Source organism: Acinonyx jubatus, chromosome B3 (genome assembly GCF_027475565.1).
Source record: "Acinonyx jubatus isolate Ajub_Pintada_27869175 chromosome B3, VMU_Ajub_asm_v1.0, whole genome shotgun sequence".
Classification (NCBI taxonomy): Eukaryota; Metazoa; Chordata; class Mammalia; order Carnivora; family Felidae; genus Acinonyx; species Acinonyx jubatus.
This window is the reverse complement of record NC_069386.1, coordinates 40,820,756-40,846,862: the sequence shown is the minus strand read 5'-3', so window position 1 is coordinate 40,846,862 and position 26,107 is coordinate 40,820,756. Positions and strand designations below refer to the sequence as shown.

Genomic DNA, 26,107 nt, shown 5'->3' with positions numbered 1-26,107 from the left:
GAGAGAGTGTTGACTATCTCATGTAATTTGTAGAGTGCTGTGCTGAAAGTGAAAGAGTGCTTGTCTGGATACAGGATGGTTGTAAGTCCCTCAGGTGTGTACCCTCGTGGTGGCGTGGCTGCCTGGGAGCTGCAGCCGCCCTACCTGGTGTCACCAAACGGAATCACACCAAGTATCCCTAGCCAAGGAAGAGATCCAAATTCACCATCCCAAGTATGGTTTCTACTGAATGCGTATCACTTTCACACCGTCCTAAAGTGGAAAAATTGTAAGTTGAACCATCACCAGTTGGGGCTATCTTTTGAGAGAAAGTTTTAGACCTCACGCCTTCCTGTACTTAAATACATGTACTTAAATACATGTCTGTCTCCTGAGAACAAGGACATTGTCCAACATAATCACAATATAACGATCCCAGTCACGAAACTTAACAATTAGTACAGTTACCTAATATACAATCAACATTCAAATTTTTTGTACCCAGTCTCAAAGGATCTTCCCATAGATTGCCTATGGTAACATTAAAATGGAAAGCTACAGGCATTATCTTAACCATGTGATCAAAATTATCACCAGTTGAGAGCCTCCTGATGAAATACATAGATATTCAAGGACACATTATTTCTACGGTATTCATGCCAAAATGGACAACCTAATCTCATGAGAAACCCTCAGACAAACTCAAATTGAGAGACCTTCTAGGAGATATCCAGTCTATATGCTTCAGAAATGTCAGAGCATGAAAGGTCTAAAGAGGCATGCAATGAGTTACCTGGATTGACTCCTGTATCAGTAAAAGTGCTATCAAGGACCACATTAAGTTTTTTTTAAACTTGGCCTTCATGTGTTCCCACTGGCACAGCCTTTGTTCAGACCCACAGCTCCATATCTGTCTGCCTCACTGGCCTTGTCTCTCCAGGCTTACCCCACAGCCCTCGCCTCTCCACACTAATTCACACCACTTCTGAATATTACTTTGCTGAAAATTCTTCAGTGGCTCTTCAAGCCTTTAGGATTAATCCCAAGGCCTATACTGCAGCCCTCAAGACCTTTGTGATCCCCCCTTCTCCAGCCTTTGCTTTCCCCACTGCCACCTGTCAAAAATCTGAGGTCAGTGGAGGGGGGACCAAAATTTCAACCAGATTAACAAGTTAGGCTACCACAGTTTCATGGCAAAGACACGAGACTCCTGAGTCAGAGACAAAAGACAGTTTAATACTCACAGCAGTAGCAGAGTGACATTTGTGTCTGTTTCCAAGCCCCAATTCCACAGGGTACTACAATGAGGGCCAGGTGACACCTGCACATGCCAACTGCTCCGCATCATGGCCAAGCAACTCCAAGTTGGGAAAACCTGCCCAACTTTACCCCCAAGGGAGATACTGTCTTTATCTTACTGGATAGCAAACAAACCTGCTCTCTGCGCTGGAGGGAGACACTGTCTCTGTCTTCTAAAACTATTTGCTACATACACATCCTTGAAATGATTGTCCGGAACAAAAGCCATCAGTGCCTCTGCCCACAGATTTGCTGAAACACAAGAGACCTAGGGAGAACAAGCTCCCAACACCACTCCTCAAACGCTAGGCTGCTGCCACCCTGATTCTCTAACCACGCCACACACTCTTACCTGCTTTTTGGACCTCTCTTGCCTTCAATGGAAAGCCATCCTCATCCCTAAAACACACACCACCCATGCACATAAACATTCGCATGCTCTTCTTGCTGTGCTCCTTTGTCTTTCAAGAAACAGCTCCTCAGGCAGGCCTGACAGTCACTCTGCCTCCAAATTGAGGCTTGTTGTCATCCCTCCGTGTCCACAGCTCCACTCTAATTGCCTGTTTACATGTCTGCGGGTCCCTTGGCTGTCAACCCATTGAAGGCAAGGGCTGTGTCATGCTTGTCTCTAATCCCAGGACCAGCCCAAAAAGGAATCATTAAGGACTGCTGTCAAGAATAAGTGACTCTGTGAATGAACTGTTATTTTATAGCAGCCAGCAGTTTCTTCCTGTCACTTGAGGTAGAGTGACATCTTGACTCTACCTCAAGAGTCAGATGTACAAACCCTTGAAGCTGGAAGATTGGCATGGGACAAGAGGTGGGACAGGTGTGGGGTTCGTAAGCACCTTCCACATTCTGGGGGAGGAGACAGAAATTTGTCCACGGGGAAGCCCTCCCCGTGTTGTAGGATGAAGCACTTGGATAAGTCTTCTTAGCTATACACACCTGAGGCCTGGAACTACCCAATGTTGCTATGAAAACGTAACCCTGCTGTAGCCATCCAAATGCTTGTGTTTCAGGCTGAGGTGCTAAGCGTTCTATTTAGTGACCCAATGATACAAACTGGGTGCATCTTTAACAGGTCTCTGTCCTTGCAAAAAACACTGTTTTTCTAAATATGAATTTAGGTGTCCTGAACAGGAACATTGTTGTCCCACTTGTGATGTTATTTCCAAAGTTTAAGTCATTGTGGTCAAGAGGAGTGATATTACCCTTCAGGGGACATTGGCAATGACTAGAGACATTTTTGGAATCCCAACTGGCAGGTGCTACTGACATCTAATGGGTAGAGGCCAGGGATGCTGCTAAATATCCTACAATGCACAGGACAGCCCCGCACGACAAAGAATTATCCTGCCCAGAATGTCAGCAGTGCAGAGGCTGAGAAGCCCCGGGCTAGTCTATTGTGACTTCCTCTTCTGGGCGGTATGGAAGAAGGACCAGGTCATACAGCGCGGAGGAGGTTTTTCTTGAAGGAATTGGGTGCTCTCACTGTGAATCATCCTGGGGCCACAAAGAGGAATAGAGACCTGGTGTCAGGGAAGAGGGAACACAGTCAGGAGGACTCCAGGCCAGGAGAGCAAGGCCGGTGCCTACCTGGTGGTAGGGGACCCATGGCAAAGGGATGATTGTTGCCCTCAGGGAGATCTGTAGACTGTAATTGCCTGTGTCATCCCAGGGCCTGAACCAATTTTTTTTTTTTTGCTAAATTCCAAGGCCTAATGAATTGTTTTTTAGTGTTAGTGTTTTTTGTTTTTGTTTTTGTTTTTTTACACCACCATATAATGAGCGTTTACTATATACCAGGTATCACTCTGTATCTGAGGTTGGCCAATATTTTCTGCAAAAGACCAGAGAGTAAAATATTTTAGGATTTGCAGGCTGTACTGTTTCTATCACAACTACCCGGTCCTTTTGCTCTAGTGCAAAAGCAGTCCTAGCAACTGCGTCAGTGGATGCATGGAGCCGCATGCCAAGAAAGCTTCGGCTACAAAAACAGGCTGCCTTTGGCCCACGCGGCATAGTCTGCCAATCCCCATTCTGTATGCGTAACATCTGTTAATTTAATCTGCGTACGAGCCCTATGACATAGGTACTATACTCTCATTTAATAGAGGAGGTGACTGGTGCACAGAAGTTTGAATAATATGCCCAAAGTCATACTGCCATTGAGTAGCAAGGCTGGGCTCTGACCTTGGCAGTTCATACCGGCCACCATGGCAGCTCCCAGCGTGCTTTATAGGGTACAGAGCCCGGGCATCGGCATTGGTTCCAGGGTGGTTAAGAGGTGACCAGCAGGTAAGCCCTGGGTAACCGTCCAGAGCTAGAGAGGAAGAGCAGCCATGGAGGCATTTGTGACCTTGTAAACATTCCCCAGGGAGTCTGGGAATCATGAAAAGAAAAGGATCTGGTAAAAGACAAACTTTCTGCAGTTACCCTGGGTGGAAGCTGAACTAAAGTGAAGGGTGACTGGCCTCGAAACACGGGCCTGATGTTAGCTCAATCCTTCACTTACCAGCTTTCACAATGAGGAAGTTCTTTCTGATAGCTAACCTACAGCACTCTTGCTGTTACTTAAAGCTACTCCCTCAGTTTTCCTGTCTAGTGAGAAAAGCTGCTTTTTCATGGGTCTCTCCCACCAGAAGACCTCATCCCGGCTACTTCTTACTATCCCCTTTCTGGAGAGGCATGAGGTGCAGCAGGAGGACTTTGGAGCCCTCAGGCTGAGCTGCCAAGCACAGCTCTGCCACTTACAAGCTGTGTGACCTTGGGCACATGTCATCGATGCCCTGAGCTTCACTCAGAAAATGGAAGTGACAGCACCTCCTCCCATCCCTGTCATGAGGAATAAACGTGGTAGCGTAAGATCAGTGCCTAGATGTGACAGACTCCCAAGACAGGCTGGGCCCTGGGCCATTCTGAGCTAAATTGTCTCAATCCTTTCTCTTGCGGGCCATTTGCCAACCTTTTCGAGCAAGGTCTCCCTTTCGCCTCGCTGGAAAATAAATCCAGGGTTCCCTGTGTGTCTCCGTTTACTTCTAATGAGATATGCGTGGTGATGTGGCATTTCGTTTCAGACTGGCTTTTACCTCTGAAATCCTATCATCCCAGATCAAGTGTCACCTTCTCCCTGGTGACTTCTCCAACTCCCAAAGCCAAAAATAAGCAGAGAAATAAACCATTCTTTCCTCTTTCGCTCAACCCATGTTTCCCAAGCATCTTGCCTGGGCTGGCGTCGGTGCATCTGTCCAGGCAGCCCCTATGGGGAGGGTGTTGCTCCCCACAGGCTGTGCAGTTATGTGCTCCTTCTGGGTGACCCTCCTTGAGGCCGGAAATGGCTCCTTGCTCAGCCCCGTACCCTGCAGAGGCCCTAGAACACTGCCCTGCTTGCAGTAGGCTTATGCTAAAACAAAACAAAACAAAACAAAAAACTTCTCCAGTGATAATCTTCATGTTAATCTTCACTGGAAAACAAGCGCTTGGCTATTATTACCAACCCAAGAGGCACCTGTGCTTCGGGGGACAGTTATGTGAAAGGAGAACACGAAGTTCCTGCAGTGTTCTCCATTTCCCTCCAGGGTGTAGTAAGTTTTCGGACCAGGCAGCTTTGCATACTCAGTGTTACCTGCACACCTTCCATACTCAGGCTTGGGACACTCCCTCCTTCATCCTTGCTGACGGACACATTGAAGCATCGCACCCAAAGGTTTATCAAGAGCCGGGGAGGTTCTTGGGTGCCTGCCAGAAGGAGGCACAGAGGAGTCACTTGTAAGATTGCACCTGAGGGTCCCTCCAAGCCGAGTGTGTAAACAGACCATGCCTCAGAAACCAGCCTAGAGGCTACGCCAGCTCACAGGCTAGGGGATGGAATTGTGAGCGTGTGTGAGTACAGACGCATCTCAGAAAGCAGATACTCACATGAATATGGATGTGGGCGTGCATGTGTATATGTGCATGTGGGTGCATAGGCACGCCCTCCTTCCTGAGGAACCAGGACAGAGCACAATGGTCAGGCATTCCTCTTCAGTCTTGCCGGCTGCCTCTAGCCCTGCAGTGTGCCGTGCTCACACGACACTTGCTCACCAGGTGCTCCTGCCCCTGCCACCCAGCCCACTCACTTGATCTGCTTTTCTGACCTGCTTCCTCACCTCAATTCGTCCTCTACTCCCTACTCTTCCTTCCAACGCTGATCCTTCTGATTCCAATGACCACATTCCTTTAGCTGCCCTTCCTCTTCCTAAGAATCTGAGAAGGGTATTGATTCAGGAATGCCCCCAGAGGAACCCCAACAACAGTAACAGCCGTGTGTTGCCAACGGTAACGATGGCGGGGGCGGGGGGAATCTATTGATTTTTTTCCTACCAACCACACTGGTCCTTGATCTACATTTCCCATGAGTGTGGCACATGGAACCTTATCAGATATTTATCTATGTCAAGACATATTGTGTTTTCTTTAACCACTAAGCCTTTTATCCTGACAAGGGGAAGAAAAGCACGTTAATTTGGCATAATTTGTTCCTGGAAAATCTACATTATTTACTTTAAAAAAAAAATCACTGCCTTTCCTCAAGGGCTTTTACACAATGTCATGATGTGCAGTGTAGGGCATGCAACACCTGGTATAAAATAAACATCCGCAAAATGACCGGGAAAGTGCATGCAATGGGAACCGGGAGACACAAGTTCTGGTCCTCGCTCGGTGCCTCCTGCTCTGTTTGGGCCACTGTGGAACGGTGAGTTTCCCCTGCCTCATTTGTAAGTGGGGGCGGGGTTTGGCTACATCAGTGTCCCATACACACACACACACACACACACACACACACACACACACACCCCAGGGTCCCACGTAGGCAATATGGCAGTCTGCATGCCAATTTGAACAGAGACAGGCACTCATCCACAATCAGACTTCACCGTGTCTACATTTCTGTTAGGTGTCTACATTTCCAGCTGATTTATACCAACAGGTCATTACCCCTATTCCCCCTCCCTTGGTTCAGACCCCTAAGCCCCTCTCCCACATCCCTCTGGCCTCCCTTTCTCCAGTGTTCACACTCCATTCACTCTCTACCCTGCAGTTGAGATGATCCTTCTAAACTGCTCATCTGATCACCTCAGGTTTGTACTTGGAATGCTCCAGCAGTCCCTGCTGCCTCCAGAATGAGGTCCTTACTCCTCAGCTGGCTCACACTCGTCACACTCTGGCCCTGGCCTGCCTCCCCAGCCCCAGTCCCCCTCATCAAGGTTCTTGGGTGGTCCCCAGAACATACCAGCCTAGGTGGTCATTGCATAGTTTGTCCCTTGGCCCCCAGTGCCCTTTCATGCCCTGCCCTTTGCCTGGCTTGCTCTTATCTGTCCTCCAGATCTCAGATTAGATATCACCTCCTCTAGGAAAGCTTTCTCTAGTCCTTTCCCCCAAACCCTAGGTGAGGTCTCTTCCATGCTTCATTTCTCTGTATTGTAAGGCCCTGTCTAATTCACTGTCTCCTCCCAGATTCATAGTTCCACAGTGGTAGAGACCATGCCTTACTCGTCATTCTTTAGCATCTAGTCCAATACTCGGCACTTAGTATTCACTCAATATTTGTGGAGTGAATGTGAACCAATTATCTTGGGCTAACTGAAAACTCTGATTGGTTTTTATGTGCATCTTTGATTAATAACAAAGGAGAAAGATTATTTCATTAATGTATTAATTTGTTAAAACAAATCTTTTAAGCAGTGGTGTCCATGGAGGGGGCAGAATAAAAAAGAGTGGTAGAAATCTAGAGTATCTCTACTATAAGGTCCCTTCTAGCTAAAAATTCCAGAAAGCTATTTGTTGTAACCTTTTGGCTCAGGACCAGGAAAAATATCTAGAAATCAGAAGGGTGATATAAGGAAGAATCTTTAGATTTGCAGGTCATAGAAGAATAGACAGTTACTCAAGTCGGAGCCACCATTTTGCCTCTGGGCTTCCTGGTGGCCAAAGCCAAAAGGGAAACAGTCATTTGCATGACTGCCTCAGACTTGCTACAAAATGTCTTTGGGGGGGAAAAAAGTTTTTGTTCAACAACCTTCAGAGTCACCTTTTCTCACTTCTCCACTCCTCGTCCACCTCCCAGAAGGTGGAACACCCAGGAACGGCCGCTGCTACGACAGCACTAGGCACCATTTGCCAATGTCCTTGTTCCCTGCTTTAAGTAAATCTCACTTTGAACATAAGGAGCCTTTCCAGAGTGATCAGCCCCTGGAAGGTGGGGGTTGCCTGAACCTTGCCCTGACTGTGCTGGTGTCTGGACGGGTCTCATCCAGTTCACCCAGGAGTCACCCAACTGATCTAGTCACCAGTTAATGATTGCAAAACCATTTAAAAAGTTAAGATGATTTAAACAAACCATTCCGAATTACACCAGTTCTGAGTCAGCCTTTATAGGCAGAAGGAGGTGCAGCTGGCGTTTCTTCCTTCCTGGTTGGCATAAAATCGAGTGCTTGTGAGGAAATCGGGGAGCTTGCTTCTTAAAGAAACACTTTGGTAAAAAAAAAAAAAAAAAAAAAAAAAAAAAAGCTCCTAAATTACTTTGTTTATGAGTACTTGTAATATTATCAAACAGAAAGCATACATGAACCGAAAATTGGAAAACGTTATAGTTTAAAGTCAAATATGATGACCCATCATTCCCATATGCTGTGTTGGGCAGTGTACGTACCAGCCATTATTTTTACACTTTTTTGCCCCCACTGTTTTCACTATTGAGTTATCAAAAGTAATCATTTCAGCTCCTTTCCTCGTGTTCTTAGCATGTAACAGGCTGCTTCTCAGTGAGTATTTGTGGAACAACTACCATATTTCATTGCTTCCAGACACCATTGATGGTATGTCCCTATTTCAGAGATGCTAAAATGTGGGGGAAATGTGCATCTGAGAGTCAAGCCATTATGGTCTTTGTCCAAGGCAGGCACTTGGCCACATGGGGTGGCCCCTGGAAGTCTGGCTGTGCTTCTGGGCTTCTGTACCCCTCACTCCTGTGGGTGCTGCTGCATAGGACGGTAACAAAGCAGGAAGGAAGGCCCTTCCGCCCAGGGGATTGCAGAAACGGTCTCGGATCCATTCTCTTCCTCCCGGAAAACCAGACTTTCCAGTCCCTGCCTAGAGCCTCCTTCACACACCTGCTTTGAATTCAGCCTTGTTTTTGCTTTAAATCTTCCTTTGAGCCAGTTTACCCCAGAGGTTCCTCTCCGTTCAGTGCTGAGGCTGAGCTGCCAAGGGCTTTCACCAGCTCCTGGGGGGCCCTGTTCTGCCCTCACCAGGAGGCCTGGGGCACAGGGCAGGAGGCGCAAGTCTGAGCACCGCAGGAGGCCCCTGAGGAGACCTGCTCCTAGCTCCAATCAGTCAGCCAGCTCTCACCCTGCAGTCCCAAAGCTTGACTCTGCCTCAGGTGGGTGAGGGTTTCTGCCTGGGGCTGGGCTTACTTAGCTCACAATCCTCACAGCCCAGCCTCAGGTTTCTGCCCAGGTTCAGACCTCCACCCTGGCATCCTAAATCGAGGATCAGCCTTGGCGCTTCCCAGGGGCTGGGTCGGGAGGCCAAGGAAGCTGCAGTGACTTCAGCTGTCTGGCTGAGGTGGCTGAGGTGGCTATGGCTGTGGAGCCAGGTATCTGGTCCCTAGAGGCCAGAAAAGCACCGGGGAGATGACGTCTGACTTCTCCCTGGCCTAATGGACAGAGCTAGAAGGAACATTCTGGCCTGTGAGGAGCTCGTGTTTTTTGCCCGGTCCCTTTCTTTCTCACAAAGGAAATGTCCATTTGCTCAGAATACAAAAGGAGTACCTCCTTGCTATTAAAAGCTCAGGCAGTTCAGAAAAGCCCGAAGAAGCAACCCCCTCCCAACCCAGCTCACATCTGTTTGGTGCGATAGGGTTTATAAGGCATTTTCCCACATATTAGCCAATATAATTCCACTCTGTGGGGTGGAGGGAAAGAAAATGGTGATTAGCTGTATTAGGGGCTCACTATGTGCCAGGCTCCACTAGGCTCTTTCCACACGTGATCTTACTCAATCCTCCATGAAGCAGACCCGTGCTTCTCAGACACCAGTGGGCCTCAGGATCCTCGGGTGGGCTTCCCCAAATAGATGGCTGGGCCTAGCCCCAGTTTTTTAATTTGTAGGCAGATCTGGGACGGGCCTGAGGTTTTGCGTTTCTAACAAAATCAAACACGGTGCTTTTGTTACTGCCACAGAACCGGAGCTGAAGAGGTTGCTGTTTCCTCCCAGCCTCCTTCATGTGTTCCTCTTCTAGTTCTTTCTTAGTGTTTGGGAAGGGCATCGCGAGTCCCAGGTGACGGTGATGCTACTGATCTGAGAACCACGGAGTAGACGCTATTACTCCCATTCGGTAGTTGAAAAAAACTGAAGTTCAGAGAGGTTAAGTTCCTTCCCTAAGGCCATTCAGCCAGAAAGCGGCCCAGCAGATATTCATGGAGGTCTGCTTGGGTCTGGGTTCCTTACACTTTCCACTTCTTCCTCCTGGTTTTCTGCCTCCCCCACTCCCGAGCCACTACACCTGCCTTTAGGAACTAATCCTGGCTTCCCTATGGTACTACCCAGCTGGTAAGGCCAGCCATGAACACTAAAATGCAGGCATTTTGGTAGCTACAGGCCAGGATCCCCCCGAACACACAAACCTCAATTCCACAGCTCAGAAGAGATGAGAAATAAGTATGAGTAGGCAGACCATACCACATCCTAACAGACCCTGGATGTCACAACCTCAGTTCGAAGTAACTGGAACAACAGCACAGATTTCATAAATGATAGTGGGTTGGATTGCTAGCCTCAAGGGAAATCCCTAAGGCATAGGGCTGGGGATTCAGTTCCCTGGTATGAGAAACATGTTCCAGCCTTTTCCTGCTGTCTCTCCTCACCGTGCTCTGTGCCTCTTGGCATTCACCCTCAGGACAGCAACTGGAATCGGGGGCGGGGCAGGGGGGAGTCACTGGGGTGTTTGGAGTTGGTTGGGCTCTTATCTTTGGTAAAGATAAGAGCTTTTTTTTTTTTTTTTTTTTTTAGTTTATTCATTTATTTTGAGAGAGAGGGAGACAGAAAGAGCAGAGGAGGGGCAGGGAGAATGGGAGAGGGAGAGGGAGAGAATCCCAAGCAGGCTCCGAGCTCAGCACAGAGCCCAACATGGGGCTTGAACTCATGACCACGAGCTCATGACCTGAGCCGAAACCAAGAGTCGGACGCTTAACCAACGGAGCCACCCAGGAGTCCTAAGACAAGATCTGTTCTTAACTAATTGCACGTGCTTCCTACCTGTGTTTTAGGTTCTCCCTTTAGCTCTTAGTCTGCTTCCCATACTACATTTGAGAGTGAGGTCACAAGTTGCCTTTATCTGTACTAAAGAATAGAAAGTGAAGAGTTTTTCTCCCAACCTCCCCCTTGTTTTGTATCTAGCCTGTAGAGTTTGGGAAGGCCTTGGGAAGGATGTCATGTGTCAGGGAAAGCTTGTTTGTGGCAATTTAGTGTTCCAGAAGATTCGGGACAGAAGGTGGGTGGAGCCCAGAGTTGGGAAAACCAGAGAGGTTTGCCCCGTGAAGGATCCCTGCCTGATTCCCAAGGAAAATCCTTTAAGACAGGGTATGTATTGTCTGGGACCAAGGGGAGCAGCATGAGGAATGCAGTGACAGGGCCTGGATCACACGGAGTCCTGCCAGAGTCCAGGGCCTTCCAGCCACATGGCAGAGACGCTGGGCAGGAGGGCCTGTGAGGGGCTGCAGCCCACTGCCCGGTGCCCCCAGGCCACGCCACCGTCGTTCCAGAGTTCCCTGCACCAGGATGGTGGGGCTGACCCGGCGGATGTCCTGCCGGGCCCCGACTCCAGGAGAGTGGGACGCCCGCCCCATGTTCCCCATCCAACCCATCTCCTTTGAAGGCTTATCTTTTATCTCCCAAATCTCTAGCAGATGATGGTATCTGTTTCTGAGCTAGCTCACATCTAAGGAGCACCGTAGCAATGACTGCTATGCTCAGGGATGGGGCACGGCACCCGTTCTCTGCTCATCTGACGTGTCCTTAGGTCATTAGTTCCAACACACTCATCCTTTTTGGCTGCTCTGTCGTTTTGAACACACTAAGGGGTCTGGGGGGCGTTTTTGTGGGGGGAGAAGTAAAAAAATCTTCCAGGGTAAGGACGACTCTCCCAGCCAGCTGGAATTGGTTGACTCTTTTATTGAATATAACACACGTACAGAACAGTGCATGGAGCATCCGTGAACAGCTTGATGAATTCTCCCCCCTCTGAGCACAGCACCCACACCAAGGAACTAACCGTGACCAGCACCCTCCTGGTGCCTCCTTCCAGTCACCTCCACCCCATGAGGGCCCCGGCTACCCTGACCTCCGTCAGCAGACAGTGACTTGAGCAGGCTGGCGTTTATCTCCCGCTCACAGGACAACCTGACTGGAAGTGCCCTCCAGTCCAGAGTCGGCGGAGCTTCCTGGGCTCAGCAGGATCGATCTGGGACTGACGAGCGGTGGGGAGGAAAACACCCCTCCCCGGCAGCTCCAAACCCCGCTGACGCACCCAGCTGCTGCCCCAGCCACCCCAGAGGGGTGCACAGGACCGGGGGTCGGGGGGGCCATCTTGCCTATCAGAGGGTTCTCCTGTCTCCAGGCGGGCCGTCCGAGAGCTCAGCCTGGTGACTTTGTGGAGGGGGAGGGGGGAAGAGCTCTCTTTCCATGTGCTTCTAGAAGTCCTACCCTGTGTTCCAGGCCTTGGGAGGTCCCTGATTCAGGATGACTCACCCGCATTTACGTGCCGGGTAGCTGAGGTCTGCAGCCTGGGAAAACTAGCACGTGGCATTTGGTTGGACTCGCCTCATTCAGGGCAGCCCTCACTGTTTGGAAACCATTTCTCCCGAGCACCTATGCCAGGCCCTCTGTTTCGCCAGGTGACGCTGAGCACAGGTGCCCGCTGCCAGCCTGGACCCGTCCCTAGCCATCCTTCATTCGTCCTCCTTCACTGGCCCCCACTGAGGGCTGACTCCACATCACGTGTACTCATGTCACTAACAGGAAGCCAGTTCTGTCTTTGTGCTCACCCCACGAATGTCACGCACCATTAGACTCTGCCCTCTGCTTCCTCAGCAGGGGGCTGCTACAGAGGTGCCGGCCAGAGCCCGTGGTCAGGAAGAAATGCTTCTGCACCGCTCCTGACGCCCTCCCCCCCAACACTGACCCTCCCGAGGAGCCCTGGGGCCCAGACTCTGTGGGTTCTTCCTTTGTTACGTCCCTTGCCCTGCCCTTTCCTTCCCTCTTCAGCCCCTACCACCACATTACTCTCCCTAAAACACAGATTACTCCCGGCCCTGCCCCTCCATCTATGGAAAAAGTGGGAAAGCTTCGCCCTGCCCCTGCCTGTCTCCCCTGTTCAATCCAACCTATCTTTCCAAACTTAGAGTCAATCACTCCCCTATAACTCTTTTTTTTTAAATATTTGTTTATTCATTTTGAGAGAGAGAGAGAGAGAGAGAGAGAGAGAGTGTGTGTGTGTGTGTGTGTGTGCGTGCGCGCAAGAGGCAGAGAGACAGAGGGAGACAGAGAATCCCAAGCAGGCTCCTTACTGTCAGTGCAGAGCCCAGTGTGGGCGGGGCCTGGATCCCCTGAACCATGAGCTCATGACCTGAGCCGAAATCGAGTCAGATGCTTAACCAACTGAGCCACAGATGCCCCAACTCTTTCTGTACTTGTTGCCCCTCAAATACCACCTTATTTCTTGCCTCCACTCATGTGATGCCATCATCATCTTGGCCAACACCACTTCTCTGAATCCACCACCACACTGAATCCTCTCCATCCTCCACGGCCCAGGTGAAAGCCCTTCTCCTCCAGGAAGCCTTCCTTGACCATCCAGCCCTAACCCTCTCTATCCTCCTCTGAACCATCAGAGCACCGAGCCATTTATTACCTGTCATTATCTATTTAGCTTTGAACTGTGAGCTTAAAGTATTCCCAGGTACAGACCACAGCCCACCCTTCTGATCACCCACGCACTCCGCAGTGTGCCTTGCACACAGCAAATACATAAGGGATGTTAGTAATGATGGAGCCATGCAGTGCTAGGACCAAGGGGACCTTGACCTGTAGGATCATTGGTTAATTAGCTCAGTGACTTTGCTGTGCCTCCTGGGTTAACAAACATCCAGAGGCTAGCTTTTGCAAATCTAAGGCAGACCTTTTTTGGATTCTGCTTACGCTGTCGAGATCAACTCCTCTGCCTGTCACCGCTCCTCCTGTGCCAGTGAGGCAGTCCCAGCCTCCTCACTATACCAGTCCATCTTGCCCATTGCTTGTGACCGTCCCTAACAAGACATTATTAACATTCCTGTGCTTGTCAGTGGACCTGCTACTTGGCCTCCATTCCCACCCCAGCTGACGACCAAATTTCCAGTTCATTGCGACACAGCAGCTGGGCTGATTTCAGGCTGCTAACCTTGCAGGCCCGCCAGAAGTGGCTAATGTCATTCTTGAGCCAATCCCACAGAAACCCCATTGCTTACTCGATGTCCCTCTCTCTCCTCATGCACGAGGCAGGCATCCCTCTTTCACGAAGGACTAACTGTCACTACCCCTGAACTATGCTTGTTTACAAACATGGCAACAAGAAGTTAATCCTAGGCACGCTGACAGCTTAACTCCTGGGGCCTGAGCCAAACTTCCAGAAAGGAGCCCTTTGTTCTTTGTTTTTTGGAGAATAAATGTCCTCCAGAGGAGAAGGTCTCTCTCCTAGCCAAGGCCCTTGCAGTCTGGAGGTAACCCGGGCACATTCACCTGGGAGGTTTGGTAGAAATCCTTGCAGGAAGCTGGAAACCTTAACGCTGGGATTCACAGTTTACGTGCACAGAGCAGGCTCCTCGGCTTGGAGAAAGTGCTGCGTGGAATCTGGGTGGAACCGTCCTTTACAGAAGCCTGGGTACCCCCTTTTAATGATAGCAGAGTTGCTCTTCTCAACCCCCACCATCACCTCCACAGATCGTGGAGTTTCTGGCTTTCTCATTAAATACAGCCATCTCCTCAAAAATAAAAAAAGTATGCAAGATCTCTACTTACCAAAATAGCTCCACTTGGATCCTGCAAAGAACAAAACAAGGCAAAGTAAGTGCAACTGAACTTGAGCAAGCTAGAGAAAACTACAGATTTTATTTTGAAATGGGTGCGGTCACAAAGGAGGTGGACACCCAGGCGTAAAACGTCATTGGAGTCGGTGTCAGAACAACCGGTTCCCAGAGTCACCGTGCTCCAGAGGGAGGCACAAGGCCATGGGTTCGGGCTGGGGCTCAAGGATCAGGGAGGGGGCTTCTTGATTAGAAGCCTCCCAGATCTTAAGCCAAATTTTATTTTTCGGAATACGTAATAAAATTCACAAGGCTCAAAACCCAAAAGCTCCCGAAAGGTACCAGTGAAAGCTCCTCCTCCCACCCGCTCTCCCTGCTTCCATTAGAGACAGCCAGTTTTATAGTTGATGAGAACATTTTCACGGTCTGACTACGCACACACATGTAATCACGTTCTTTCTCCCCCTTTGCACCCAAACGTCCGCATACTGGAAACGGGGGTCTGCATCTTGCTCCTTCCCACTGAACAGCATACCCTGGAGAGCAGTTCACCTCCGTGCATAAAGAGGAGAAAAGTCATCTCAAAAGGCATGTTCTTCGTGGAGGAAGCTGCCACCCTCACCTGCGTTAGAAGGCCAGGGGCGGTAAGAACGTGGAGAAGTTCTGCCGGGAATATAATGGAAGCCGCCTACCCCCTCCCGCTCCACGCCCTTCACAGGTAGAAGTCCTCTGTTCCCACGTCAAAACACTGTTTGGGAAAAGAGGCTGCTGGGTGGCACTTTTAGTACCCCGCCTGACACCTCCCTCGTCACCTCCAGAAGGACACAGAGACCCTGAATCGAGACTCAGGGTGTCTCAGGGGACACCGCCAGGGAGAGGGACTCTCTAAATCCTAAGTGCCTCTCCTGGCTTCTCTGGAGGCCTCCATCATTCTGGGCCCACGGGGTAAAGTCGGAAGAAGCGCTCAGGTCTCCTTTTTCTCCTGGGAATTGATTTGCAGTAAAGCTTTAACTGACCAGCAATCTGCTCACTTAGCACAACTGGGCATTTTCTACTCAAGCCAATGGTGATTTTGAAAAGCTAAAAGAGTTTTTTAAAAAAGGGAGGGTGCGCTTGGGTGGCACATTTGGTTAAGTGTCCGACTCTTGAGCTCGGCTCAGGGCATGACTTCACAGTTTGTGAGTTCGAGTCCCGCATCAGGCTCTCTGCTGTCGGCACGGAGCCTGCTTTGGATGCGCTGTCTCCCCCTCTCTCTGTCCCTCTCTTGTTCATTCTCTCCCTTCCCCCTCTCTCTCAAAATAAATAAACTTAAAAAAAACTTTGGAAATCGTTGAGTCTCCTTCTCAATCTGTAGTGTGGGAAAGAAGGGGGTGTTCAGATCTCTTAGAATATCTGATGAATACCTAAGGACCTCTTCCCCAAAAAATGCCTGTAGGCTTGGACACACAAGATTTCACATACAGGTAATTTCCAGAGGTCCACAGACCCTCTAAAACCTGCTCTGGACCCCATAGGAGTTAACAGTCCCAAGATTAACCTTCCCTGAATTAGCAGTTAGATGAAGACATTCAGAACCATGGGGAAACCAAACTTGTACACTACCCCCAAGTGTACCGCTGGACCTTTTACTGAAACAACACTGCAAAGGAACAAAGGAGGCATTGCCGTGGAACCAAGCTACCGAAGACCTCAACCCTCTTTGCTGAACATTTTCCTTCAGCGGTTTTGCCTGAGGGGTTCATTATTAAAATGCAATCATGGATTTCAGAGACAGAAGAAATCAGACTGCCACTTAGGCTGGGCAGCGCACTTGGAAGCTCAGGATCTAGAAGCTCACAAGTCATCGGGGAGTTTATCCTCGCCACTAACCCGGAGAGACGGGCCACTGTGGTGAGCCTGGAGACCACCAGAAACACAGCTGCTGCCCGTGAGCAGTCCTGCCTTGTCCACAAGTTGAATTGCACCTGCCCCAAATCAAATCGTAGCCTCAGTCTTCCGCACCTTCCGCTGTCCTCCCCAAAGCTGGCCATGCTGGGGTTTTCCCTACTGTTGTAGCTCTTCTTCTGATGAGGCATCTGTGTGATACTTTGGAAAGCTCAGGGACCAGTGGTATAGAGTGGACATCTGGGACCGTAAAGCCTCGCAGGACCAAGGACTCGGTCTTTAAAAAGCAGCGGCATCCAGAGTGTGTGTATGTGTGTATGTTTGCTTTATCTGCAAGTAGCACCTCCTGGTTCCTCGCCTCTAGCTTTAGGGGCAGGAGTCTTTTTTTTTTTTTTTAATGTTTATTTTTTTTGAGAGAGAGAGAGACAGAGTACTAGCTGGGGGTGGGGGGACGGGGTGGGGGTGCCGAGAGAGAGAGGAAGACACAGAATCCGAAGCAGGCTCCAGGCTCCGAGCTGTCAGCACAGAGCCTGACTCGGGCCTCAAACTCACGAACCACGAGATTATGACCTGAGTTGAAGTTGGACGCTTAACCAACTTAGCCACCGAGGTACCCCTAGAGGCAGGAGTCTTAACAGACTCACCTGACCATACACAGGAGGCAGGCCAGGCCAAGGCTCCTTCAGCCACATTTCAGAGGCTTCCTGAGGGAGCAGGCTCTTCCAGAAGGAAAATTTTCCCCTTCCTGGAAAGGTGATCTTTTCTGTTAGATGTTGGAGGCTCAGCTCAGTGCCTGTTAGAACCTGCAGGCCTACTCTGTACTGGGCAGGGAGAATGCCCTGAGGGCTCACTGAGGAAGTAGTATGGATAAGGATCCAGGCCAAGGGTTCAGGGCCCGCCTGCTCCCTGTCCTGGGTGTTAGAACCTTCTCTGAGTAACTGTTGTCGGGAAGGCCAGAGACTGTCTAGCTCTCCGTACCAGGTTCAGACAGAGCAGGCTCTGCAGAATTCATTGAAATGTTCCCCCACAGCAACTAAAAATTCCAAGGTTTTCTCCAGAAGACACTTGACCTCACTTTATTACATTCCCTCCTTCCCAACTCAAGTCATTTTTTTCAGACATTCACCAGTGCCAAATGCTGGAAGTTTAAGTGCTCCAGGGGGAGGGCAGACCACACTCCGACCTCTTTACCTAGCTTCACCCCCCTCCGTTCCCAACCTTGGGTTAATACTGACACTCTACATCTCAGTGACGTTTGCTCTGACCTTGTCCCCCAAGACAGTTAAACAGCCAAGAAACCTGCATGAGGAATAGCAGAATAAAACCCGTGTTCTTCAGCTCTGGGGGGGTAGGCAGGCTGGCTACTCAGTGTGGGGTGAAAGTGAATTTTTTTACTGCAAGCTTCCCCCGCCCCGACTTGGAGAATGGGGAGGGAAGCAAGGCAAAGGAGGAGGGAAAGGAAAGGAAGAGGGAGGGCACGGAGAAGAGGGGAAGAAGAGGAGGGGAGGGCTGGGAGACAGGGGAAGAGACAGCAGGGAGGAGGAGCTGCCCCAGAGTGAGGGGAGTAACAGGCTTTCTGGAAGGCGAGCCAATAAATGACTGTTTCTCTCCCGTCTTGAGCAGCTTGGAACTACAAGGGAGATTTCTAGCAAAACCTCAGGTCTTGGTGCAGCTTTCTTGAGAGGGGAATACATGTCAAAGTCTGCAACTGTAAAAATTAATTTCCACTTTTAAATAACCCCTTTCTCCCACCCACCTTCTATTTCTCCTGGGCCAGATAGGGGAAATAATATCAAGCCTATCTTGCCAGCCAGCGGATTTGAGTTGAATTGAGAGTAATGCCAAAGCTGCAACAGGTCAGCTCCCTAGACCTTCCTCCTGCCCTGCCCCACGGGTACAGTGACCTCCAGGAGAGGAGGAGGGTTGGAGCTTGCACACTACAGAGGAGGTCCAATGTCCCACGACCACTGCCTAGTAGGGGAGGATCCATTTCCAGCCATCATAGTCACTTTCAGGCCTCCTACAAATGTTTCACCCTAATCTCGGTCCAGGAACCGGGCACTTACAGATGCCCCTACAACTTGGGACAGACTCTGTCAAGGGCAGGAGCCACCATCAGTTAGTCCACCCAGAAGTTTCCACAAATGTCACCATCTACCCTCAAGAAAAGTGCTCACCCGGCAACTGGAGAGGCAGGGGACAGGTTGGAGTCCTGTTTGTTCCTAAGGATGAACTAACCTTGACCGTGGCTGCTCACCCAAACTCACTGCCTTGACCTGAGCCTGCAGTTCAGGTCCTCCCCGTCTCCTGTCATCCCATTGGGCACCCTCAGCCTCCAGCCCTTCGGGGTTAAGGGCCCTAATTACACTCAGAAATGAGGTGTGTATGCTCTCCTGAGTGCACACACACTTCCGTTCAGGATAGTGGAGCCCTTCTGGAGAAAAACAGTGATTAAGGATGGGATGCATCATCCCTTAGACTTGGAGGTAAAACGTCATGGTAGAGAGTCTCTCCTCCAAAGAAAAGCATCCTCCACTGTGGAAGGTTCTGCAACTGGGGCGCGGCAAACCCCTCCCGGTAACCACGCAGCCCAGAAGGCCACACTCACTTCTCTGCCATGTACACGTGCACCGAGGCACAGTACCTTAAATCCCGGTTCCCTTTCTCCTCCCTTCAGCAAGTTCCCAAGCTGCCCCTGCCGAGCTGGCGGGAGCTCAAAGAACACACAAAACATCTTTCAATCCGAAGACGACGTGCTTCCCTCAACCGCAACAGGTCGTGCCTCCCAGAAGAAAACGAATTTCCCAAAACGCATTTTCTAGATTGTCTAAAAAACACGCGTTTGAAAGTATGCATGACCTTCCCGGCTCCCCGGAATGATTTTGCTTTAGCATGAGAGAGAGAGAGAGAGAGAGCCCCGCAGGAAACCCTCCGTCCAGGTGTAGCTGAGCTCCTGGACCGGGAGAAAAGAAGAGGCAGGCACTTTACCGTGGAGCGGGGCCGAGGCGGCTGGCTGTTCGTTTAAGCACAGGAGCAGGAGGACGGCGGCGGCGTGCAGGCTGCGGGGCATCGCTGGCTGTCGGGGCGCGGCGGGGGCGCAGCCTGGGCTCCCGCTCCGTCCCCTCCCGGGCTCTCCGCGCTGGGAACCGCGTGCGCGAAGCCCCGCCGCCTTGCGAGCACGTCTGCTCTTCGGGCTCCGCGCTCCCCGCGGGCTGCTTTTAAGGAGCGACTCAGCCCCAAACACATGATGTCATCGTGCGGGGGGGGGGGGGGCGGAGAACGCCCTGCCTACGGGAGGTCTGGTGCCCGGGGCTGCGAGGTGAGTTGTAGCCTGACTCGAGCAGCGCTCCGCGGGGCAGCGCTGACCCGGGAATCCAGGGCTCGTTGGGAGCAGCGGGCAGGTGTGGGTCGAGAGCCGCCTGCCTCGGCCCCGCCAGGACGGGTGCGGCTGGGGACTGGCTCCACTGGTCACCGCCTTGATCTGTGGCTGCCCTTAAGTGAGAAGCGCCCTGAGTATAATGCCATAAGGACAAGTGCCTCCTTCGGGACGCCCAGTTGCGTGCCTGCCTGGACCGGGCACACATCAGAGACTGGAAAGGACAGCAAAGGGGCTGCACTCCAATTCAGAATTTCCGCAGGTTGTGCAGTGCAGCCTTGCTTTTGAATTTGCACACAAAGAAATTAATTAATTAAGACTAGGTAAATAGGGGAGGCAGTGAACAGCTTTAGGAAGCAATTAGACTTTCCCTAGTAACGTGTTAAGTAGACAAGGCTCATATTCGTGTTCGTAGTACCAATCCGTTCTCTACGAAGCTGGGGGGCGGGGTGTCCCTTCTGTGGGGTAGAAAAAGACTTCGATTATTTATTGAGTACCTTCTATGTGTCAGGCACTGTACTAGGCATTTTGCATCATGCATCAATGTCTGAGTTCTGCTTCCAATGCATATTATCATCACCTGTTGCTCATTTCTGCCCATTTTTCTCACATATCTGTATTCTTTTCTTTTCTTTCTTTCTTTTTTTTTTTTTTTTTTTGAGAGAGAGAGAGAGAGAAAGCTCAAGCAGGAGAGGGGCAGAGGGAGGAGAGAGAGAGAAGCTTCAGCAGGCTTCATGCCCAGCGCTGGAGATCATGACCTGAACTGAAATCAAGAGTCCCGTGCTTCACTGACTGAGCCACGCAGGCACCTCTGTATTCTTTTAACTATGTGTATACATACATCTAGTCACATACACGTGGTTCTGATTCCCCTTTGTATTTAGTCCATGTTCATTCGTTAAGTCAAAAGTCTTACTAACCTGCTGCCTCGATACATCTTCCTCCTGCTGTTACTGCCACTTGCCGTTCCCACATCCTTGTCGTTTGTTCTTTTGGCTTCCCCGGGCCGTCTCCATGTCTGCACTGCTCCCCGTGCTGGGCTCAATTTCCTTCCTGCTCTGCGACCTTGCCTGTTCTCTTGGCTCCAGCTGCCTATAGACGCTGTACAGACCACATGGTCTGCTGAAGGGCACCCACCGGCCCTGGTACACGACCCCTGCTTTTGTGACTTGGCCCATCCTGCCCTCTTCTCTTGGCCACAGCAGCCTGACCAGCCTCCCATCTCTCTGGTCTGTGCTGACTCTCAAGCCTATGTGGACTCTCAGGCTGGCCTCAGTGACCAGTGAAACCACTTGTCCATGCAGGTTTTGGAGGGAAAGAGCAGCTTCTGTGCTGACAGTCACCAGCAAGCACATGCCACCCACATTAGAAGGGGTGCTACTGTTCTGTCCCCAGCAGCTCAGCTACTGTTTGCATTAATCAAGAGCCCTGAAGTCTTTTTAAGGAAGTAGCTACAAAGACAATCTTGTTACCGGCACTTCCAGACCACAGCAGGCTTAAGGATGACCTTTTCTGCCTCCAAATCTTGATAAAGAGCCTTGACTAAGCTCCAAAGCAGCGAGTGAACAGTTCACTTACAGTTCTTAAGACATTCCTGCCTGCGATTTGTCATCAAGGGCTTTAGAAGATTAAATGTACTTGAAGGACACAAGAGATAGGGAAGAGCTGTTGCAGGTTCAGAGATGCACACACTGAACCTGTGCAGATGAAATCATTCACCCCACGTCTCACAACGACTTAAAGGTACCCTGGGCCAGGCACACACATTTCGTTACTCTCAGTTCAGGTGTTTTCCCATTATGTCTGGCTAAACATTAAGTTCAATTTCTCCTTGAACATGCATCTCTAAGCCTTCTCCAAGGATCCTCCGAGATCGAGGTGGACGGGTTTAGAAAAGAGGGGGGATTTAATAGAAGAGTAAGGCAAGATTGTGAAGTGGGTTTGGTGGAGAGAAAGGAGAGGGCTGGGATGTTCACTGCGTGTCTAGAACAGAGATGTGGTTAATTAGTAAAGAATGGATAGCAATCCAAAGAGAATTGAGAATATCAATTAAGACCCAATTGCCCTGCTTTGAGTGATTTTTTTTTTTTTTAAGTTTAGGGGATCAGAAAGGGGGAAAAGCAAGCAGGAATGGATGGAGTGACCAAATTTCTAAAGTATTAAAGCTGAACATCAACCACCCCCTCGCTCCCCAACAAACAGCACAAACCTAACCAGCTCAAGTTCCCAACTTTGGGAGCCTTCCCTGTCAGAGGCTCCCTGAAGCCTGCGTAACTGGACATGCACGGGCTCGCTTTGCCATCATCAGATGGGGCTGTCATCCGCCAATAAATAATCCATTACTCAATGGGTTAAGGTGGAAAACGGACCTGTGGCACACAAAAGGTGGCAGCTGGCCACCAAACAACATGCCCAGGCAGAAGGCTCCAGGGTGAGGAGCTCCTGTATAATGTCGCCATCTGAATTGATGAGAGGGCGAGGCTGCTGAGTCAAAGGGCAGAGAAGTGTGGGGCAAAGGAGCTCGAGATTTGGTGTCGGGGGGGTCTGGGCTGAAGTGCCTGCCCCATCACTACTTACCGAATGGCCTTGACAGTGGTACAACCTCTTGAAACTTCAGTTTCCTCCTCTGTATAGTGCAGGTTGTAATCCTGGTCCCTGGGTGACTAACAGAAATGATATATGGCTGGAATGAGGGTGAGTGGAAACTTTTCTGTTCATTCATTCACCCTCTGTGTGCCAGGCGCTGTGCTAGGCGTTCTCCTTGCTCTTGGAGAGTGTGGAAATGTAAAACAACCTCATAAACAACTATATCAGATTGGAATAAGTGTGATGGAAGGTTGATGTATAACCAGACGGGAACCACTCTGCTTGGGGCAATGAGGGAAGACATCATCCATGTAAGAATTCGATCCTGTGACTTCATAAAACCTCTGAAGCACACTGCTAATGCCAATCTCTTCTTTCCCAGAGCTGGCATCGTTTGTCCATACATAAGCTAATGTGTAGCTATAAGCATTCCAGTATAAAGAGTTTGATTTCCTGGGGCACCTGGGTGGCTCAGTCGGTGAAGCGTCTGACTTCGGCTCAGGTCACGATCTCACAGTTTGTGAGTTCAAGCCCCGCGTCGGACTCTGTGCTGACAGCTCAGAGCCTGGAGCCTGCTTTGGATTCTGTGTCTCCCTCTCTCTCTGCCCTTCCCCCATTTGTACTTTGACTCTCTCTCTCTCTCTCTCTCTAAATAAGTAAACATTAAAAAAAATTTTTTTAAGGAGGAAAAAAGAATTTTATTTCCTAAGGTATGAACTAACTTTTCACATAGTGTCACTCAGGGTTGCCCAGATGGCTCAGTCGGTTAGGCATCTGACTCTTGATCTCAGGTCAGGTCTTGATCTCAGGGTCCTTGAGTTCAAGGCCTGTGCTGGGCCCCAGGCTGAGCATGAAGCCTACTTAAAAACAAACAAACAAACAAACAAACAAACAAACAAACAGTGTCACTCAGTTGGGAATGACTTGTTTATGGGGCTAACGAAAGGACTAGTGGGCGGAGGACTAACATTTAGTGAGTACCCACTGTTTGGCACTGTGCATGGCACTTTATTCTTACAACAGCTTGTGGGGATAGTGTTAGGATTGCCATTTCACAGATAAGGAATCTGAGGCTTGGCAAGGTTAACTCCTTTCCTTGAACGAGGCTGTTGGGTGGCAGAAACTGAATCCTCAACCAGACGATTCTCTGTCTCCAAGACCCAGGCAGGCTCTTTTCACGGCTCCCCTAACAAATACCTTAGATGGGGATACTTTATATCCTTGTAGGATGAGGATTCTTTCATTTTTTTAGATGCTTTGATCATTTATTTGTGGATTAGGGGCACAATGTGCCAGAATGCCCAGCATGGGCCGTGGCTGTGTCCTCCCTGACCCCCATGGGGTTACTGAGAGCCCCTGCACTCTGATCAATGCTTAGCACATCTGCCAAAATGTGATACGAGGAACCTGAGACCACAGGACTTTGATATGACACGTCTCTCCAGCAAATGAGAATATGAGCCCGACTGCCTAGTTACTTGTTATAGTAATGGACTTGTTATATAATGAACCAAGGAAAGGGAGTATGGAGGAAGGCAGAGGGAAAGGAAGGAAGGAAGGAAGGGAGGAAGGGAGGGAGGGAGGGAGGAAGGAAGGAAAAGGAAGGACAAGGAAGGAAAAGGAAGGAAGGAAGGAGGGAAGGAAGGAAAGGAGGAAGGGAGGAAAGAAGGGGAGGGAGGAAAGGAAAGGAAGAAGGAAGGAAAAAGCCACAGGCTTTCCTTGGACTGGGTAATAGCTGAGGAGACCTCTGGGCCAAGACTTGCACAGACCCCTTGATCCTGGTGCAAGTGTCTAGGACTTTGAAAACGCAGTCACTTTTGTAGCTTTATTCACATGGGCTTCTTCACTTGTGAAGCTGTGGCTTGGAGTCATAGCCTCTGTGTGAACCCTAGCTACCCTGCTCACTTTCAGGCAGGATCGTCACAGGGTAGAGTGACCCACAGGAAAGAATGCTGGACTCATGGCTTTGCCACGAATGAGCTCTGGGCTTATAGCAGATCTCTTGTCCAGGATAGGCCTCAGTTTTCTGATCTGTAAGTTGAAGTAAGAATGTCTAGCCACACACAGGGTTGAGAGTGTGGGATGAGACCATAGATGTGAAAGTACGTCGGAAAACCAAGTGAAAGTACTCGACAAACACGATATTCCTAAGAGAGGGCTTGAAACAAAAGATATTGTTTTGATCTTGGCCTTGGTTTACCAAAGAAAATGAAAACTGGATTCCAACAAGGGACCATAAGTTCTCATTCAGCCCCTGCCACCAGTTACCATGGCAACTTGTGACTCTGGTCCAGCTACTTGTCCGCTGAATCCTTCAGCTGTTGCTTCTGTCAAGTGGGAAATAATGGCTTGTCATCAGGACTTTTATAAAGCACTCTGCATGATTAATAACAAAATGACAGTAATTTAAAATTCTATGCACAAGGAAAGTACGCATTGTCAGTGAAAATAAACCTTGGTGCAATATGTTTCCTCTTTCAAGGCAAACGATTCTGAAAACCATGGTTAGCCGACAACAGACTGCTTAGGAGATATAATTAGACTACAGTAGCTTAAGGTTTCTCACATCCATCTCCTTTCACCCCTGCTGGTTGGATCCAATATCAATTCTGACAACTTCCGCCTGGGGTTAGGAAGGCCGAATGGTATAAGGGAAAGAGTTCGGCATCACATGAACCTGGGTTTTGAAAGTCAGCAACACCACTCACTACCCATGGGAACTTGGGCAAGTCACTTAACCTCTCTGAGTTTCAGTTTCCTATTTTTCTTTTCTTTTCTTTTGTTTCTTTTCTTTTCTTTTCTTTTCTTTCTTTCTTTCTTTTTCTTTTTTTTTTTTGAGAGATAGAGGGAGTGAGAAGGGAAGAGGGGCAAAGAGAGAGAGAGAGAGAGAGAGAGAGAGAGAGCGCCTCAAGCAGGCTCCATGCTCAGCACGGAGCTCAACATAGGGCTCCATCTCACAACTGTGAGATCATGACCTGAGCCAAAATCAAGAGTCAGATGCTTAACTAACTGAGATACCCAGGCACCCCTCCTGTTTTCCTTTTTAAAGAGATGAGGGCCATAGAGTAAGAATACCCCAAAGAGCAATAAGGAGGAATAAACAAAATAAGCTAGGCCTGTAAAGAACTTAGCCCAGTGGCATATAATGAGCACCATATAATGGTAGTTCTCTGCTATAGAAAGGCCTTGAATGGCTGATGGGGGACTATTTCACCCATTGTTCCTGGTTTAGGCAACCCCACCAACTTCCCTGGTTTGGGCAACCATACCAACTTTCATGAACCCTAAGAGAAGAATGAGTGAAGATCTCAAGACATCTCTTTTCCCCTAATTTTACACATTGGCCTCTCAAAGAATGTCACTTTTGTCATAACACACCAGCCTTCCTACAGAAGCAATGATACCTTTTAATCAAGGAGACTCAGAACTACTTTATCACGGGAAATGCCTGATCACTAGAATCTCGGAGCTGGGAGGTACTCCTGAGCTCAGAGATGCCACATGCTATTAGAATAAGCTGGTAATTTCCTCTTGCTTCGATACCCTTGTTTTTTACAATTGCAGGAATTTATAATCTGATCCCTCATTTCCTTTCCTTTCAAAGAAAACTGGCAAGCAACTCCCACCTTCCTTTGGCCCCAGTGCCAGGCAGAGACTCAGTAGGCTGGAAGCCTGGTGCAGTTAACATTGCTGGTTTCATGGCATGGACAGGTGAGGGCCACTGAGCATCTCAACAGACCATCCAAGTTGAGTTGGCTCTCGGGCCAGGTGCCCGCCCCTGGCAAGGACCCAGCTCCATCTCAAGCCCTGGGAAAGGGCTCAGGTGTACCCAGTGACCAAGGACAGCAGATAGGCAGCCAAGGCTTCATTGTTCTCTCACCCA

At 49.6% G+C, this 26,107-nt stretch overlaps 1 protein-coding gene across 5 annotated transcripts in view; it reads right to left on the bottom strand.

Annotated features, from left to right (window-relative positions):
- CA12 (carbonic anhydrase 12) overlaps window positions 1–19,497 on the bottom strand; it is a 51,132-nt gene extending 31,635 nt beyond the window's left edge. For 2 of the 5 annotated variants that reach the window (XM_027067443.2, XM_027067445.2), the window contains exons 1-2: window positions 19,251–19,497; window positions 14,374–14,394 (exon numbers count right to left, since the gene is read on the bottom strand). In XM_027067443.2, the coding sequence (XP_026923244.1) occupies window positions 14,374–14,394; window positions 19,251–19,332 (103 nt within the window). In that variant the 5' untranslated portion in view covers window positions 19,333–19,497. The remainder of the gene's footprint in view (window positions 1–14,373; window positions 14,395–19,250) is intronic. The other 3 variants (XM_027067442.2, XM_027067441.2, XM_027067439.2) reach the window with 3 other exon arrangements.
- Window positions 19,498–26,107: the final 6,610 nt, after the last annotated feature.